The sequence below is a fragment of the Papio anubis genome, chromosome 7, assembly GCF_008728515.1.
Source record: "Papio anubis isolate 15944 chromosome 7, Panubis1.0, whole genome shotgun sequence".
NCBI classification, from domain to species: domain Eukaryota; kingdom Metazoa; phylum Chordata; class Mammalia; order Primates; family Cercopithecidae; genus Papio; species Papio anubis.
Genome location: NC_044982.1, coordinates 118,124,714 through 118,144,018, shown reverse-complemented (window position 1 = coordinate 118,144,018; position 19,305 = coordinate 118,124,714). Strand labels below are relative to the sequence as shown.

The window sequence follows — 19,305 nt, the reverse complement described above, 5'->3', positions numbered from 1 at the left end:
GAGGAATGTTTTACTTCCAATTATGTGGTCGATTTTAGAATAAGTGTGATGTGGTGCTGAAAAGAATGTATATTCTGTTGATTTGGTGTGGAGAGTTTTGTAGATGTCTATTAGGTCCACATGGTCCAGAGCTGAGTTCAAGTCCTGAATATCCTTATTAAATTTCTGTCTCATTGATCTGTCTAATATTGACAATGGGCTGTTAAAGTCTCCCACTATTATTCTGTGGGAGTCTAAGTCTCCTTGTGGGTCTCTAAGAACTTGTTTTATGAATCTGGGTGCTTCTATATTGGGTGCATATATATTTAGGATGGTTAGCTCTTCTTGTTGAATTGATCCCTTTATTATTACGCAATGCCCTTCTTTGTCTTTTTTGATCTTTGTTGGCTTAAAGTCTATTTTGTCAGAGACTAGGATTGCAACCCCTGCTTTTTTTTTTTTTTTTTTTGCTTTCATTTTCCTTGGTAAATCTTCCTCTATCCCTTTATTTTGAGCCTATGTGTGTTTTTGCACATGAGATGGGTCTCCTGAATATAGCACACCGATGAGTCTAGACTCTTTATCCAATTTGCCAGTCTGTTTCTTTTAATTGGGGCATTTAACCTGTTTACATTTAAGGTTAATATTGTTATGTGTGAACTTGATCCTGTAATTATGATGCTAGCGGGGTTTTTTTGTCCATTAGTTGATACAGTTTCTTCATAGTGTCGATGGTCTTTACATTTTGGTTTGTTTTTGCAGTGGCTGGTACTGTTTTTTCCTTTCCATATTTAGTGCTTCCTTTAGGAGCTCTTGTAAGGCAGGCCTGGTGGTGACAAAATCCCTCAGCATTTGCTTGTCTGTAAAGGATTTTATGTCTCCTTCACTTATGAAGCTTAGCTTGGCTGGATATGAAATTCTGGGTTTAAAATTCTTTTCTTTAAGAATGTTGAATATTGGCCCCCACTCTCTCCTGGCTTGTAGGGTTTCTGCAGAGAGATCCAATGTTAGTCTGATGGGCTCCCTTTTGTAGATAACCCGACCTTTCTCTCTGGCTGTGCTTAACATGTTTTCCTTCATTTCAACCTTGGTGTATCTGACAATTATATGTCTTGAGGTTGGTTTTCTCAAGGAGTATCTTTGTGGTGTTCTGTGTATTTCCTGAATTTGAATGTTGGCCTGTCTTGCTAGGTTGGGGAAGTTCCCCTGGGTAATATCCTGAAGTGTGTTTTCCAAGTTGCTTCCATTCTCCCTGTCACTTTTAGGTACAGCAATCAAATGTAGGTTTGGTCTTTTCACATAGTGCCATATTTCTTGGCTGCTTTGTTTATTCCTTTTCACTCTTTTTTTCTCTAATCTTGTCTTCACACTTCATTTCATCAAGTTGATCTTCAGTCTCTGATATCCTTTATTCTGCATGATCAATTCAGCTATTGATACTTGTGTATGCTTCATGAAATTCTTGTGCTGTGTTTTTCAGCTCCATCAGGTCATTTATGTTCTTCTCTAAACTGGTTATTCTTGTTAGCAGTTTCTATAACATTTTTTCAAGGTTCTTAGCTTCATTCCATTGGGTTAGAACATGCTGCTTTAGCCTGGAGGAGTTTGTTACTACCCACCTTCTGAAGCCTACTTCTGTCAGTTTGTCAAACTCATTCTCCGTCCAGATTTGTTCCCTTGCTGGTGAGGAGTTGTGATCCTTTGGAGAAGAGGCATTCTGGTTTTTGGAATTTTCAGCCGTTTTGTGCTGGTTTTTCCTCATCTTCATGGATTTATCTACCTTTAGTCTTTGCTGTTGGTGACCTTCGGATGGAGTTTTTGCGTGGTTGTCCTTTTTGTTGATGTTGATGCTATTGCTTTCTGTTTGTTAGTTTTCCTTGTAACAGTCAGGCCCCTCTTCTGCAGGTCTGCTGGAGTTTGCTGGAGGTCCACTCCAGACCTTGTTTGCCTGGGTGTCACCAGCAGAGGCTGCAGAACAGCAAACATTGCTGCCTGCTCTTTCCTCTGGAAGCTTCGTCCCAGAGGGGCACCCACCAGATGCCAGACGGAGCTCTCCTGTATGAAGTGTCTGTCAACCCATGCTGGGAGGTGTCTCCCCATCAGGAAGCAAGGGGGTCATGGACCCACTTGAGGAGGCAGTCTGTCCTTTAGCAGAGCTCGAGCACTCTGCTGGGAGATCCGCTGCTCTCTTCAGAGCTCGCAGGCAGGAACATTTAAGTCTGCTGAAACTGCACCCACAACCGCCACTTCCCGCAGGTGCTCTGTCCCAGGGAGATGGGAGTTCTATCTATAAGCCCCTGAGTGTGGCTGCTGCCTTTCTTTCAGAGATGCTGTGCTCATAGAGGAGGAATCTAGAGAGGCAGTCTGGCTACAGTGACTTTGTGGCATGGTGGGTTTTCTTATCTCAAAAGTAGAGAATATAAATTCCACAAATTGTGGCAGTTAACTTGATGTTGATTATGAAATAAATTTAAATTGCATTATTAAAAGATGGTTTATGGCCCAGCATGGTGACTCACTCCTGTAATCCCAGTACTTTGGGAGGTTGAGGTGGGCAGATCATGAGGTCAGGAGATTGAGACCATCCTGGCCAACATGGTAAAATTCCATCTCTACTAAAAATACAAAAAATAACTGGGCATGGTGGTGTGTGCCTGTAATCCCAGCTACTCAGGAGGCTGAGGCAGGAGAATGGCATGAACCAGGGAGTTGGAGGTTGCGGTGAGCCGAGATCGCGTCACTGCACTCCAGCCTGGTGACGGAAGGAGACTCTGTCTCAAAAGAAAATAATAAAATAAAAAGATGGTTTGTGAGTACTTGGGAATTGGTCACTAGGAGGCAGCATTAGCTCACTAAAAAACAATTCATTCCAGAAAAAAAAATTAGTTTCCTGCCCTAGAAATTACAAATAAACCTTGTCAGAGGAGTGCTATAGACAGTGTTTTGGTATTTAAGCAAAACATTTGACAAAGTCTTTCATGGCATCATTTTGAGTAAATTATATGACATGGTTATATAGATTTTTGATTCAAGTGTACTTACAGAACATGAAGTAATGGATTAATGCCAGCCTTTAAAGAAATCTGTACTGGCATGCCATGAGGCTTTTTTCCTCCGGCCCATTCTATTCACATTTTTATTAATGTCTAAGAGAAAATATTTGTTATTCTGGTAAAGTATGTGAATGACAGAAACTAGAGAAATTAGAGTTCTTGATATATTGGTTGATCAAATGAGAATCCAAAAGTACCTTCATAGTCTAGAACAGGGTTTGGCAAACTACAGCCTATGAGCTAGATCCATCTGGCAGCCCACTTTTTGTACAAGTTTCAAGCTAATAATGGTTTTTATATTTTCAAAGCATTGTAAAAAAAAAAGAAAGACCAACAAAGAAGGATATGAGATAGAGATCACATATAGCTCACAAAGCCTAAAATATTTATTATACTATCTGATCCTTTACAGAAAAAAGTTTGTTTATGCCTAGTCTAGAAAAGTAAGCAGAATTTAACAACATAAAAAAAATAGATGAATTGAAAATCCTGGACTTTACTCCATAGCAACAATCAAGCAAAACAATTCTTAGTACAAATATAGTATATTATAGAAGATTAGACTTAGCAGCATGTATTAAAGTGACTTGGAATTGCCAAATTCAAGTTGAATTAATTATGAGATGTGATTATTAAAAGTTAATATGGCTTAAAACTATTCATTTATGGAAAAAGAGAATTCAGAAAATGGAGACAGTCCCATCCCATTTTTTTCTACAATGGTCAGATTACACTGAACTATTACTAGTTTTAGAGGGCAGACAACAAACTAGAGCATTTCCAAAGAATCTGACATGATTAGTTGACAAAGGAGAAGACATAAGGAAGATATCCCAGTAATCTTCACCTGTTTTCACAACTATTCAAAAAAAAGAGAGAATAGACACATGTTGAGGGGCTAGAACAAGGACCCTTGTATAGAAAATTCTGGGAGGCAGAATTTTCTCTTTTTTATTTCTAAGGCAGCATTTTGTGAATGCAGGCAGTATTCTCACAGTTCTGAAACAGGACCGGGTATGGTGGCTCATGCCTGTAATCCTGGCACTTTGGGAAGCTGAGGCAGGTGGATTGCTTGAGGTCAAGAGTTCAAGCCCAGCCTGGCCAACATGGCAAAACCCTGTCTCTACAAAAAATACAAAAAATTTAGCCGAGTGTGGAGGCATGCACCTGTAGTCCCAGCGACTTGGGGGACTGAGGCAGGAGGATCACTTGAATCCAGGAGGTCAAAGCTGCAGTGAGCCAAGATCTCGCCACTGTACTCAAGCCTGGGGGACAGAATGAGACCCTGTCTCAAAACAAAACAACAACACAATTCAGAAACAAACAATGTCTGAAGTTTTCACCTCAAGCTCACATTTAATTGGCTTAGTGTGAACTTGTTTACAATTTGCTCTTCACACACACACACACACAAAAAAAAAAAAAAGGAGCTCATCTCAGGTGTAAGTTTTCTGTTTTGGTAGACATTACTTAATGTTCACCAATATGCTCTGGTTCCCCTCCTTTTTGACATGCGGGAAGATGTTTGGCCAATGAAATGTGAGCAAAAATAATGTATATAATTTCCAGGCAGAAGCATTTAAAAGCGTGATTCTCATGCTTCCTTCCCATGTGGTAGTCACTGTGGAAGCCTATATAAAGTTGAGGATGTCATCAGATCGAAGTACTCAGGAATACTTAGCCACTACATTGAAGACAGTTGCAGTGTTCTTTGCGTGATCAAGAACTAAACTGTTTTAAAATCATAAGCCAGTGAAAGTTTTGAAGTTGTTACAGCAACATAACCTACCCTGTTCTGGCTATTTCCCTCTCCAGCATTTTACAGATAATATCCCTGGACCAGAAGTCAGGGGACATGACTTCTAATCTCTAACACTAGGTGTGACCCTGCAAAAAAGTCAGTTTTGTTTGCTAAAAGTGATTGTTTGAGTAAAAATTATTGACCATCTCTTTGAGGGAAAAAACCCTACGATTTTAAAGTCTGTTTTAATATTTTGTATGTTCAAAGAAAATAATGTTTATAACTAAAGTATATGGTTAAAACACACCTTGCCATTTGATTTTTTAAATTTCATAAAATAAATTGCTGCCTATATTAGGACTACTATTATTTATTTTGGATCAAGTCTTCTTGTGTAATATATGCATTGTTTTAGGCCTTAATATCTGCTAACAAAGTATAATCTAGGTTATCAAACACCTATTAAATCACTGCATGGCTTCATTGACTTGAAATCATTTCTGTATTGGGTCTGCATGGCCAAAACGAAGTGAGGAAAAAGTAGTTTTTTGTCCCAGATTCCCCCCGAATTTATTTAATTTTTTTATTTTTATTTTTTGCTATATAAAGAATATGGCTTTTGTCCCAGAAATTGGACTATTATCAAGAAGATGCCAGAATTTTAGTTTTTCTTTCTTACCAACAGATTTATAACTTATCTTCACAATTAGAGGTTTATTTTTATTTCTAAGTTTAGTTACTCAGTAATTATTTGGGCTGAAATATAGCTCTCAGATACATAAATTCCTTAAAACATTCAGTATTTGAATTGATTTGGTGTAAATCCAGTTTTCCAAGGTTTAGCTTTCCTTTAAAGCCCTACTGCCTTTAATAGAAGCTCAAATTCTTTTCAAAAATCTGATGAAATCATCTCATAAGTATGTGCAGTACGTGATCCATACAGTTTCCAGTACTGTTTGAAATTGGCTCTTTGAAAAACCAATCTGTTTCTAGTTCACATTTTATAGATGAGTCAACAATTGAACATCAATATATTTTGCTCTTTTAAACACTTTATTCTAAAATAGATTGTACTCTGTAGGTACCAAATCAGTATTTACTGAATAAAAGAATTTAACAGAATTATTGAAGCTAGGATTCAAAGTTCTGCATTTTTAATTTAGTTTATTTCTCCTCATTACCTCTATTTAGTTTTTAAAAGTTAAGAATAATTATTTTCCAACAGGGCATTGGTGGCTCATGCCTGTAATTGCAGCACTTTGGGAGGCTGAAGTGGGCAGATTACTTGAGGATAGGAGTTTGAGACCAGCCTGGCCAACATGGTAAAACCCTGTCTCTACTAAAAATACAAAAATTAGCCTAGCATGGTGGCACATGCCTGTAATCCCAGCTTCTCGGGAGGCTAAGACATGAGAATTGCTTGAACCCAGGAGATGGAGATTGCAGTGAGCCGACATTGCACCACGGCACTCCAGCCTAGGCAACAAGCAAGACGCAAGACTCTGTCTTAAAAAATAATAATTATTATTATTATTATTTTCCATATTGTAAAAGACACTTAAAATTCACTAAAATTACGTTACATTTCCATTTCCTTTAAAACAACTAAAACATATGGCAGATCACTTCTGAGTTCTAAACTCTTATCTATCTAAAATCAGTAAAATTAATTTAAATATATCTTTATTATTAAAAAAATATGAATTTTGTTTCTAGCAGGCCATGGCTTCTGGTCCTGATCCTGGCCTTGTCACTAGCTATGTGACCTCATATAAGTTACTACTGTCTTAGAGCATTCGTTTCCTTATTTCTAAAATTAGAATTGTCTAGTGTATGCTTTCTCAGTTTTCTTTTTTAACTCTGTGTTGGTGTCTGTTTGTGCATTTTTAAATATAATTATTTAATCTAGGGTTTTTCTTTGTTTTCAGGAGCATGTATAGTGGTCCATCTTCTAGAACACATTTTCATAGTCTCTTTGACTTTCTTTAATTCTAATATAACATATATATACTGGTCTGCACAGGCTAGATTGTGCTGCAATAACAGCTTCTCTAACTTCAGTGAATTAAAACAACAAAGTTTATTTCAGGCTTCTAATACCTGTCTGCTTATGATGTGTGATTTTGGATCTTTGCTCTGTGTTGTCCTCATTCTAGTACTCAGGCTTTCAAAGTACCCACCTGTGGAGTTTTGCAGGTGCTACAGCAAGGTGAGAGAGAGAATAGTTGTATCATACATTGTCTTTGAAAGTTTTCAACCAGAAGTAAATACATGTCACTTTTGTCGATATGACATTGGCCAAAGCAAGTCACATGGCCACATCTAACTTCAAGTGGGCTAGAAGTGCTATCTCACAATGTGTCTTGGACATGCGAAGACACAAGAATATTTGGTGAACAGCTTTCATGACTAACCATCAGGTTTTAAATCAAATGTTGAAATCTGGTAGGAGTGTAAATTAGAACTGCATTTATGGAGGGCAGTTTGCAGACATATCAAAAGGAGAGAAATATGTCTACCATTTGATGTAGCAGTTTCAGTTTTAATAAATTACTGAACAGACATGGTTCATGCATTCATAGAGCTTATTTTATGGCGTGGGAGGCATGAGGGATAGCACCAGAAATAATTAAAATGAAACAGGTTAAGTGCTATGATAGAGAAATATGTGGGTTGATACTAAAACATATAGAAAACATTCTCATCCTCTATTTTCCAGTTGACTGATCCTGTCTTCAGCTGTGTATAATCTGCTATTAAATCTCCCTTTGTTGAATTTTAAATTTCAATTCTTAGAATTTTTTGTTTCTAAAAGAGTAATTCTTCAAATCTGCTAAGTTACTTGTTATGGTTTCCTATCTCTGAAGATGTTTTCAAGCTTGTCTTTTATGAATAAATTGTCTTCTCAAATTATCTTATCATTTTGAGAATCTGCAAATCTTTTGGTAATGAAAATTAAAAGTTACATGGTTATAATTTATTAAAATCAGATAGTCTTCAGGGGGAAAAATGGTCCAGATTATGTATATAGATTATAACCTTTAAAAAATTGCTCATAGTGAATATTATCAACTGATACACAGAAATTGTAAGATTTGAGTTAGGTGTATGGGATTATGATTGATTTTTAAGCATTTTTGTAAACTGTCTATGTTATTTTGTCGATTCTACTTTTTTGAGCTTTGTTGAGGTATGATTGACAAAAACTATATAAAATTAAGGTGTACAGTGTGGTGATTTGATATATTTTATAAAATGATTACCACAATCAAGTTAGTTAACATTTCTATCACTTCACCTAATTATATATATATATATTTTGTAGTGAGAACATTTAAGATCTATTCTCTTGGCAAATGCCAAGATTATAATACAGGATTATTAACTACGGTCATCATGCTATATTTCATAGCTTTTAGAATTTAAAAAATGAGACTGGGCAACACAACTTAAAAACAAACCAAAAGTAATTATATTAATGGAGAATAATTTATTAATATAATTGGAGTTTTAAAAGATATTTACCCTTGTTTTTTTCATCAAAAAAGTTCTGATTTTCTATCACAGATCCAGTCAATATTGTTAGATGTATTACTTTTATCCTTCTTATCTTGATGATAGAAACTTTAAACCTATGTGGAACCATGATGCACAGAGTACAAAAGGAAAATTATGCAAACATACATATCCTTTTCTTCTCATTCTTTTTCCTTTCTTGTATGAGCTAGGTTCATGTCACCTCCAGAGCTGGGAACAGAGTTAGGAATGCGCAGATTTTTAGCATTAGGAGGGAAGAAGAAAATAAAGAGAAACATACTAACTTTTTCTTTGAGAGTATATTTTCTGCTAGCAAATACTATGCCTCTCAAGAAGAAAACTGTACTTAATAGGACCAATGATATTTAGCCTTAAAAAATGATTCAACTCTTCATAATACTTTTTGGAAAATGTCTTTTAGGAAGAAGAAAGGCGTATGGCATCTGTTTTAGCCAAAAAAGAGGAAGAGAAGAAGCGGGAAAGTCATAAACAATCTTTGCTTAAGGTATTTTCTCTGATGTCTACGTGGATGTGTGTGCACACATAGACACACATACCCCAAAGCTGGCTAGCTAGTCTACTGGAAAAGTGGTTTCTAAACTTTGTAAGTTTTTTATTCCTATCAACAGAATGTATGCACCCCTAAAACTTTTACAAGTTATTATCTATAAATAAACCTGTACTTAAATACAGTATGATATACATTATAAAATAAATGCAAAAGCTAGTTTTAAAAGGAAGAGATGAAAAATAAATATAATTGAAGTTATAACGCTTTTAGTTCATACCAGTGCATCATCTTGTGTATCCCATGGCATATTCACTTCATTTTGGAATGTACTGTAATTGACTGTCATCTTTACTGATGTATTTTAATGAGCTCTGCTATTTTTTTTTAATGATAGCTTTTTAAATTTAAAAAGTTTATGATATAGAAGTGATAAAGATTTTGTGGAACTTAAGAATGCAAATTTGTTTTAAACTGGTTTTAAATGATTTAGCAGATATTAATTTCCTTAAATAAAATATTCTCTTTTAAATATTTTATACACAAAGTATAAGTAAAGATAGCTTAAAGTTTATAGTTCATAATATGTATCATGCTATATTCTAAAATTAAGGACATCACCCTGATTATCATTACTCATTCATGTTCTATATAGATGCTTTTCTTTTTAAAATTAAAATGGCACTCAGAATTCAAAAAAAATGACTAGCCAGGCAAGGTGGTATGTACCTGAAGTTTTAACTACTTGGGAGGCTAAGACAGAGGATTGCTTGAGTCCAGGAATTAAGTGCAGCCTGAGGAAAATAAGTGAGACAAAACAAAATGTCACTAAATAGGACTCTTTAGTTATGAGGTTTACTCCTTATATTTATTTTTAGTAAGGGGAAAAGCATGGGGAATCAGGAGATCCAGATTCTAGCCCTAACTCAGATTTGGAATCATGATACAACAGACCCTCAGCATTTGCTGAGGATTGCTCATGCAACTCTAGATATTGATCATTAAGAAAATGGGATGGACATTCTCAGCAAACTAACACAGGAACAGAAAACCAAACACTGCATGTTCTCACTCATAAGTGGGAGGTGGACAATGAGAACACATGGACACAGGGAGGGGAACATCACACACCGGGGCCTGTCAGAGGGTCGGGGGGCTAGGGGACGGATAGCATTAGGAGAAATACCTGATGTAGATGATGGGTTGATGGGTGCAGCAAACCACTATGGCATGTGTATACCTATGTAACAAACCTGCACGTTCTGCACGTGTATCCCAGAACTTAAAGTACAATTTAAAAAAAAAGAAGAATGCAAAAAAAAAAAAAAAAGAAAAAAAGAAAATGGGATGGATTGGGTACAGGAAGAGTGTATAGATACTGTCTTCTGCCTTGTTGCTTTTCATTTTCCTTGTAACCTTAGAAGTGAAGGAAAGTGAAACTTATGGCATATACTGGTGTGGTCTTGCCTGGACCATGAAAAATAGACTCAAATGGCAGAAATTGGAATTTGGCACCTTCTAAAATATTTGTCACTTTAGCACAGACTTGGCCATTTATTGGCACCTAGCTATTAGAAACATAATTGTCGCTGATATCCCAAATGACTCTGTGATCTTTACACTTTACTTTGGGTACCCCCTTATGCCTTGCAGAATCTCTAGCATTCTCTAACCTTTCTTTTGCTTCTTTTTTTTTTCCCCTCCACAGATGCCCAGAGCCCTTATGTGTCCTCCTGGCCAGCCGTTAATCCCCACCTGACATTAAGACAGGCTATACTTCTGTCTTAAAATATGTCTTCCCTTTTCCTGGCCCCAGTAAAATTAATCATTCTCTTAGTCAACCTGGTAATTATCTGATTTTAATAACCCAAATTAAAGAAGCTTAACTTTGGCACTAATATAGGAAAACGTTTGCATTTTCAAAGACTATCTTGTTATAAATTTGTTAACATACTCAGTGGTCTAAAGATATTTTATGCCCTTTCTCTAAGCACTGCTATATCTACCTCATTCCGAATATTTCTTTCGCCTACCCCTGCCAGCCAGAAATCCAAATGCATGAAGCCAACATGAGAACCATCATCCATTAACTCACTGCCCTGGCCTCTTTCAAAGTGGCCTTGATACTGAGTAAAAAAAAAAAAAAAAAACAGTTGCTTAGATTAAAAATTGGGTTGGCATAGTCATCAGTAAGTAACTTAAATAGAATTCCTTAAGGTAAGAAGCCTTTTTATTATAGAATAGGGAAAAATGTTTTTATTTAAAAATCGCAGATTTCTACTTGCTTTATATAAGGAGCACATGCATAGAATGTCAAAAAGTCCCCAAAGTATATACATATTAAATATAACCCACTGAATTGTGCACATAAATTTGAAACACCAAAAAAACCGAAAAAAAGAAAGCCAGGCCCAAAACATTTTTTTTTTTTTGAGATGGGGTCTTGCTGTGTTGCCCAGGCTGGAATGCAGTTCACAGGTGTGACCATAGCACACTACAGCCTTCAACTCCTGCAAGCAGTCCTCCTGCGTTAGCCTCCCAAGTAGTTGAGATTTCAAGTAAGCACCACTGCGCTCCCCCAAAAAACATTTTTAAAACAGAAATAGAACTTTTAAAACTTTAGTTTTAATTAAACAAGCTATATCACTTTTTATTCCTATCTAATGTCATGCATACATGCTAAAATCTTAGATAACCAAAAATTACTCAAATATATGCAAACAGGTACAACTACAAAGAATTATTCTACATGTACTGAAGGAGTGGCCAGAGAATCTTCCTACTAGCCTTCTCTGGCTCCAGGGCCAGCAGGTGAAGAGGGGTCAGTGTCACACTCAGCTGATTTTTCAATGCAGGATTGTAGTCTTAGTAAAGAGGAAAAGGAAAGTGTCTATTTTCAGCATTCTGATCTAATTGATAGACTGTAATTAAGTAGTATCTTTTGATAATGGAAACTTTACCAAAATAGGGATTTTTTTTCTATTAATGTATATAAGTTGAATAGAAACGTTTCAATTTAGCACAATTTCTTTCAGTAGTCTAGATCTGCTTTTTCACAACAGGGTTTCTATGAGAGGACTGAGCTCCAATGCTGTAAGTCAGTGGTTCTCAAAGTGAGGTCCATGAACTAGCAATATTAGAATACTTAGGAGCCTGGTAGAAATTCAAATTCTCAAACACTATTCCAAAAACTCTAAATCAGCAATCGTTTTAACCTCCAGGTGATTTGAGGTACCCTGAAATTTGAGAACCACTACCTTAAGGCATCCATTGCTTATAATGAATTAATTTCTTTCCTATTCATCTGGAATGGTACTAGTTATCTAGAGACACTTCAACCCAGTACAATTTCTTTTAATAGTCTAGAGAATAATTTTTAAATTTCAGACATTATAATTTATTCTGAGAAACTTGGAACATTGATCAACTCCTTCCCTTCCACCCTCCAAGATTATTTCACCTTACCAGTCTTAATTATTGAGTAGAAAAACTAAAATATCATTAGGTTTTTCTTACTATGTTAGAGGCATATAAATTTCTGTTTAAAACTTCAGGTAACATTAAGTATGTAAAAATTTCTGTGAAATTAAAATTTCAGATTTTGAATTTTTAATCTCTACTTGGTTGTATATTTATTTTTAATAAAATTAAGTTCCTAAAGAGCAATAATTGTTTGCATTTTTTTTTCCTTTAGAGTGTTAGATGATTATTGAGATTTTGGATGCAGAGAGTAAATACAGGCCTCTTGAATCTTGTTTTAGAATGTATTGGGTATCTACTTATAAGGGACATGTTCCTTTTAAAAGTATTACAAGAAGGTACAAACAATATGCCCCTTAGATGTCACTTCTGGTACAAAAATTGCATTATATAACTTTTGTCACAATTAACTTTTTAATAGGAGAAGAAAAGGTTAACAATTAACAACGTAGCTCGACAGTGGGACTTGCAACAACAACGAGTAGCCAATATTGCTACAAATGAAGATAGAAAAGATTCTGACTCTGCTCAGGATCCCTGTCAGATTGATGGAAGCACCCTCTCTGCATTTCCAGAGGAAACAGGGTATGCAATGGTATTCTTTCAAGATACGAGCATCTTTAGATAATTGAATTTGGAGTGGGAATTAGAAATCATTTTACATATAATTATTTTAAAAGAGTTTTCTTAAGAAAACTTGCTGAAATTAGAAATTAAGATGGAAAAATTGAAAATATAAATCTTACTACAACACTCTCCTAATACAACACCCTTCATAGGGCATTTCATATTTTTTATAGGGAAAAGTCTAGGTTGCTAAATATAGTCTATGATGTCTTTTGCCCACTTCATCTCTTTTATCTCATGCCATCAACCATGTTCTTCTGCTATTGCAGCATCACTGTCTTTCAGTTCAGTTTCTTCCTACTTCAGAACTTTTCTTATAGGAATAGTGTTTTTCTGCCCTGACACCAACCACTTCCCTGCACTATTTCTCTGATCCCACCCTAGCTAACTTCAGCTCACCCATAGAGGTCTGAAGTTTAAACTTCACATCTTCCAAAAAAGCCTTCCCTAACTCCAAGTTGGTAGATAGTTGTTTCATGTGTGTCTTCCCCATTAGAATGTAAGCTTCATAAGGAAAGGAATCCTGCCTGATTGACTTGACTCCTGCTGTGTCCTCAGCAGCCAGCACAAAACCTTACTCTTTAACTACTCGTAGTAAACAACAGGGCATGTAATCTGAAAGTTACTCCAGCTGTGATCTATACTTCTATTCCAGTGGCTCACAACCTCTTTTCTTCTATGATACATTTATCACATGATAACATATCCCTAGGTTTATGAGCAATGCTGAGTGCATTATCTAGACTCCACATGTTTCTCTTCCTCTCAGAAAAGCATATTGGAATCAAGTAAATTCAGAGGGACATAAAGCATCTATATCTTTATAGTGCATGTATACTTTAAATATATATTTGTACAGCTGCCCCTCAGTATCCACAGGGGATTGATTCCAGGACCCCTGCAAATACCCAAATCTGCAGATACTCAATTCCCTTATATAAAATGGGATAGTATTTGCATATAACCTACACTCTTCCTGCCATATACTTGAAATCATCTCTAGGTTACTTAAATAGTATCTAATACAGTGCCTACACATCACTTGATTTGCATGGATTTGTTATAGTACTCAGCATGTGGCAAGTTTAACTTTTGCTTTTAGAACTTTGTGGAATTTTTTTCAGATATTTTTGATCCATTTGGTTTAATCTATGAATGCAGAACCCACTGATACTGAGGGCTGACTATATTTACATAATTTTAAAATAAAGCCTAAAAATCAAAGATAGAATACGTTTTAATTTTGTTTAATTTGATGAAGCATGTATGTCTTATTACCTTAACTAAACTCTGATTGAAACACCTTTTAAAATTAAATATAATATAGCTTTTACTTCAGGTTTTTAGCTGGAAGTCTTTAAGCCTTTCATATGCAAAAAATATATAGTGAAGGAATTAATTTGAGTGACATGAGAATAATGTTTTGGAAATTGTCTGCAGTTAGAGTCTAATATATATTTAGGCAAATATGCTTTTTAACTTTTAGCTATAGAATTAACTTATATCAGTGTATTTCCTTCAGCTCACTTGGGATCCACATGTAGACCTCCTCAGCTCTTTCAGCTACAAAAATAAAGCAAGAATAAAAATTCTAATGAAGTGACAATTTATATAACTAATATACCACTCTTACATAGCCCTGGAGCTATATTTAATATTATTTAAATGGCAAAATATAATTTTACTTCGTTAGAACTATAACACTTTATAATGTTAAAACTTTATAGCATTGGGCTTTAGATTTATGAAATAATAAATGTCAGTTCTATTTCTAATTTCTTTTTTAAAAATTATTTTTTTCAGTTTCAAGTTTATCCAAGTAATCTGGAATTTTTTATTCTAAAATTATAGTAAGGTTCTAAAAGTCCTTCAATCCATCAAATTTTTTTTTTTTTTGGAGACGGAGTCTCACTCTGTCACCCAGGCTGGAGGGCAGTGGCGCGATGTTGGCTCACGTCAACCTTCACCTCCCAGGTTCAAGCGATTCTCCTGCCTCAGCCTCCTGAGTAGCTGAGACTTTACAGGTGCCCACCACCACACCTGGCTAATTTTTGTATTTTTAATAGAGATGGGGTGTCACCATGTTGACTAGGCTGGTATTGAACTACCGACCTCAAGTGATCCTCCTGCCTCGGTTTCCCAAAGTGCTAGGATTACAAGCGTGAGCCACCGTACATGGCCTCAAACTTATTTTTATACACAGTGTTAGATAAGGGTCTAACTTGATTTTATTTCAATTGACTACTCAATTTGCTAATAGCATTTTAAAAATTAAACTATTCTTCTGGCCAGGCATGGTGGCTCATGCCTGTAATCCCAGCACTTTGGGAGGCCGAGGCGGGCGGATCACGAGGTCAGGAGATCGAGACCATCCTGACTAACACAGTGAAACCCCGTCTCTACAAAAAATACAAAAAAATTAGCCAGGCTTGGTGGCGGGCACCTGTAGTCCCAGCTACTCTGGAGGCTGAGGCTGGAGAATGGCGTGAACCCGGGAGGCGGAGCTTGCAGTGAGCCGAGATCATGCCACTGCACTCCAGCCTGGGTGACAGAGCAAGACATCGTCTCAGAAAAAAATAAACAAAATAAATAAAAATTAAACTATTCTTTTTTCACGAGAATTCCATCTTTATCTCACGTTAAGGTTTTGTAAATATGTACATATATTTCTGGACTACCCATTTCACTTACCTATTTTAATGCCAATACCAGACTCTTGATTATAGTAATTTTGTCGTAAGTTTTCACAACTTGTAGGGGAAATAGGTTTCCACTGTTCTTTTCAAGTTCAATTGTCACACACCTATTCTTCCATATGAACTTCATTTATTTATTTATTGAGACGGGGCCTCATTCTGTTTCCCAGGCTGAAGTGCAGTGGCGTGATCTTGACTCACTGCAACCTTCGCCTCCTGGGCTGAAGCAATCCTCCCACCTCAGCCTCCCTAATAGCTGGGACTATAGGCGCACACCACTATGTCCAGCTAATTTTTGTAATTTTTGTAGAGGTGGAGTTTTGCCATGTTGCTCAGGCTGGTCTTGAACTCTTAGGCTCAAATGATGTGCCCGCCTTGACCTCCCAAAGTACTGGGATTACAGGCGTGAGCCACTGTGCCCAGCCTCATATGAACTTTAAAATCAGTTAACCTAAATAGAAAAGAAATGGTGAGAATCTTGTTCAAATCACATTTAAGTTTACTTATTAATTTCAGAAGAATTAGCATTGTTTTAACAGTAGTGACACTTTTTTAAGAAACAGGTCTTGTTTGATATCCAGAGGGAGCTAATTGGGAAAATGTTGAAAGTCTGAAGGAAAATTCTGAGGAACTAAATGAGGTTAGAGACCATGAAATTATAGCAACTTTAGCCTGAATGGTTGAGTGAGTTTATTCCAAGAGCGCAGAGTAGCTAAGTATAACAGAAGAGAAGCTAAATGTCTGATAAACAACAAAGAGACAAGGGATCAAAGGCAAGGAATAAAAAAATTCAAGTGTGATGATAAAGGAAAAAGTAGAAATGATGGGTCAGATAGTCTAGGCGAGATTTTAAGGAATTAAAAAACAGAAGGTTGGCAACAGATTGGAAGAAAATTTTGTTTCTGGGATGGGAAGTCTGATTAAAGTTGCAGATGAGGAGCATATAAAGTAAGAGCATTAAAAACGAGATGGAATAGTGGGAATTTATGGTCAAAGTAAGTTTTTGAGGTTAAATATTTTAGAGGTAGAACACATTTAAGTAATGAAATCTAAGCAATATGGAAGCCATTATTGTGGTTATCAGAGCGGATTGTTGGAAAAGAGTAGAAGTGAAGGTCACCAGAATAAAGAAGATCCATTGAAGCCATTATTGTAGATATTGAAGTTACTGATGGTAGAACAAGGTATGGTACGGTACCAGAGGCCATGCATCGTGTTCTCTTGTGACACAGCTATTCACTGTTTAAGTTTTACTAGTTTTGGCAGCTTCAGTGAATGCAGGAGTATCTTTTTTATTAAATGACTCTTTTATCTGGCAAAACTATCTCTGATCAGTGGATTGCAGACTATTAACATGACTTTCATGACATTTTGAACTTTTAAAGTGGCATATGACCAAACATTTTATGACCCTCTAAAATAATTTAAAATCATAGGGTCTTTATGGTCTCAAAAACAAGCAAGCTGTTCCAAGAGAAAGAGGAAGTATCTGTTAGTGAAAATTGTTGTGCCTTATGCTTACTGCCAAGAGTTTCAGAATTTTTATTAGGAGTTCCACAAAGTCATTAGCTTTTAAGAAGGAAGCATAGAGAAAGAGTTTGGGAGAGATGGGAGAAGAGATGTAGGGGTTCAATGGAGAGGATGTAAAGTGTAATGATGAATCATTAGGAAGGGGATCCACAATTTCTGGCAAAAGATTTACTTTCTACAAATGTATGTTTAAAGTGTCATGGAAACACTGTTACATTCTCTTAGTTTGATTCTTTTTTTTAATGACCTAAAAACTAGCAAGTTGAGTAGCCACAGAAGATATTTATACATGAAGGTAGAAAAATAAAATTTTAGGACAGATAGTATATAACTCATAGGGATTATAATGCAAAATCAGTTACTTACAACTTCTACTGGTTGTAGATTTTTCTTCAGTTTAGTTTGTAGTTATCTGATTCCTGTAAAATCTCCTAGAACTGAAATTTAGAGATATTTCTAGAAGAACTTATTATACCTTGCATTTTGTCTAAACAAGGAATTCTTAACCAGAGCATTCAGTTTGACTTTTTGAACTGTAAGTCCTTATTTTACTTGACCTTCTTACAGCATTTGACATAGTTGAAACTCCTCATTCACCTGATTTTCCTTTTATGTATGTGGCTACTCTTTTATTTTTTTTAAGTGGTATTTTACTGGCTCCTTTTCTACCACTTATTTAAATGTATATTATGCAGTTTTTTAAATTTGTAAGATTCAGATATACTACTTGTGATAATAGATGAAGATTCAGCTTCCTCACCTCTTTTCCTCCCCAAACTATATATCTATAGTTGCTTTATTGGTAGCTTTTGTAATATGTATCTAAATCTCTATTTTTTTGTTTCATCCACTATAGGCAATAGCCCTCAAGTCTGCATTTGCAAGATGAGTCTATCCTTTGTATTTTTCCCACTTTGTACATTGCAACTTCTATCAACTGTACTTTTGTAATTTTCCTTGTGATTTCTTCTTTCATCCAATGGTTGTTTAAGACTGCAGTGTTTAATTTCTGAATTTTCCAGATTTGTTCATTGTGGTCGGAGAAGATATTTTGTAGAATTTAATCTTTTTAAATTGATTGAGACTTGCTTTATAGATGAACATATGGTCTATCCCAGAGAATTTTCCATGCATACTTGAGAAGAATATGTATTCTGCTGTTGTTGGGTGGGGTTTTCTATACATAATCTGTTAGTTGGTTTTATAGTGTACTTCAGGTCCTCTGTTTACTTGTTGATCTTCTGTCTGGTTGTTCTATCCATTATTGAAGGTAGAGTATTGAAGTCTCCAACTGTTATTATAGAACTGTTTCTTCTTTCAACTTTGTCCATTTTGCCTCATATATTTTAGGTGTTAAGTGCATATACCTTTGTAATTGTTATACCTTCCTTAGGGATTGACCAATTTTTCAATATAAAATGTTCTTCCATGACTCTCATAAAAATATTTGATATAAAATCTTTTTTACATAATATTAGTAGATACTCTGGCTCTCTTGGTTACTGTTTGCATGGAATATCTGTTTCTATTCTTTCCATTTCATCCTATTTGTGTCTTTTAATCTTGTAGAAAGCATATACTTGGATCTTTAAAAAAAAAAAATCCTGGCTGGGAGTGGTAGTTCGCACCTGTAATCCTAGCACTTTGGGAGCCTGAGGCAGGTGGATCACCTGAGGTCAGGAGTTCGAGACCAGCCTGGCCAACATGGTGAAACCCCATCTCTACTAAAAATATGAAAATTAGCGAGACGTGGTGACACATACTGTAATCCCAGCTACTCAAGAGGCTGAGGCAGGAGAATCGCTTGAACCCAGGAGGCCGAGGTTGCAGTAAGCCAAGATTGCACCATTGTACTCTAGCCTGGGCAGCAGAGTAAGACTCCATCTCGAAAACAAGAAAATCCTTTCTGCTAATTTCTGCCTTTTAATTTGAGTAGTTTAATCTTTGAAGTCCTGATAAGGTAAGACATATGTCTCCCATTTTGTTATTTGCTTTCTATCTGATGTATATTGTTTTTTGCTCCCTCAATTCCTTCATTGCTTTCTTCTTTTGTATTTAGCTGATTTTCTTAGTGTACCTTTTTTGATCCCCTAATTGTTCTTTTTACTATACATTTCCTAGCTATTTTCTTAGTTGTTACCCTGGGGATTACAA

The 19,305-nt window shown here is 35.8% G+C and overlaps 1 protein-coding gene across 7 annotated transcripts in view; it reads left to right on the top strand.

Annotated features, from left to right (window-relative positions):
* LRRC49 (leucine rich repeat containing 49) overlaps nt 1-19,305 on the top strand; it is a 161,362-nt gene that overhangs the window by 86,857 nt on the left and 55,200 nt on the right. For all 7 annotated transcript variants that reach the window (XM_021940672.2, XM_009210523.3, XM_031668523.1 and 4 more), the window contains 2 exons: nt 8,732-8,815; nt 12,720-12,883. In XM_021940672.2, the coding sequence (XP_021796364.1) occupies nt 8,732-8,815; nt 12,720-12,883 (248 nt within the window). The remainder of the gene's footprint in view (nt 1-8,731; nt 8,816-12,719; nt 12,884-19,305) is intronic.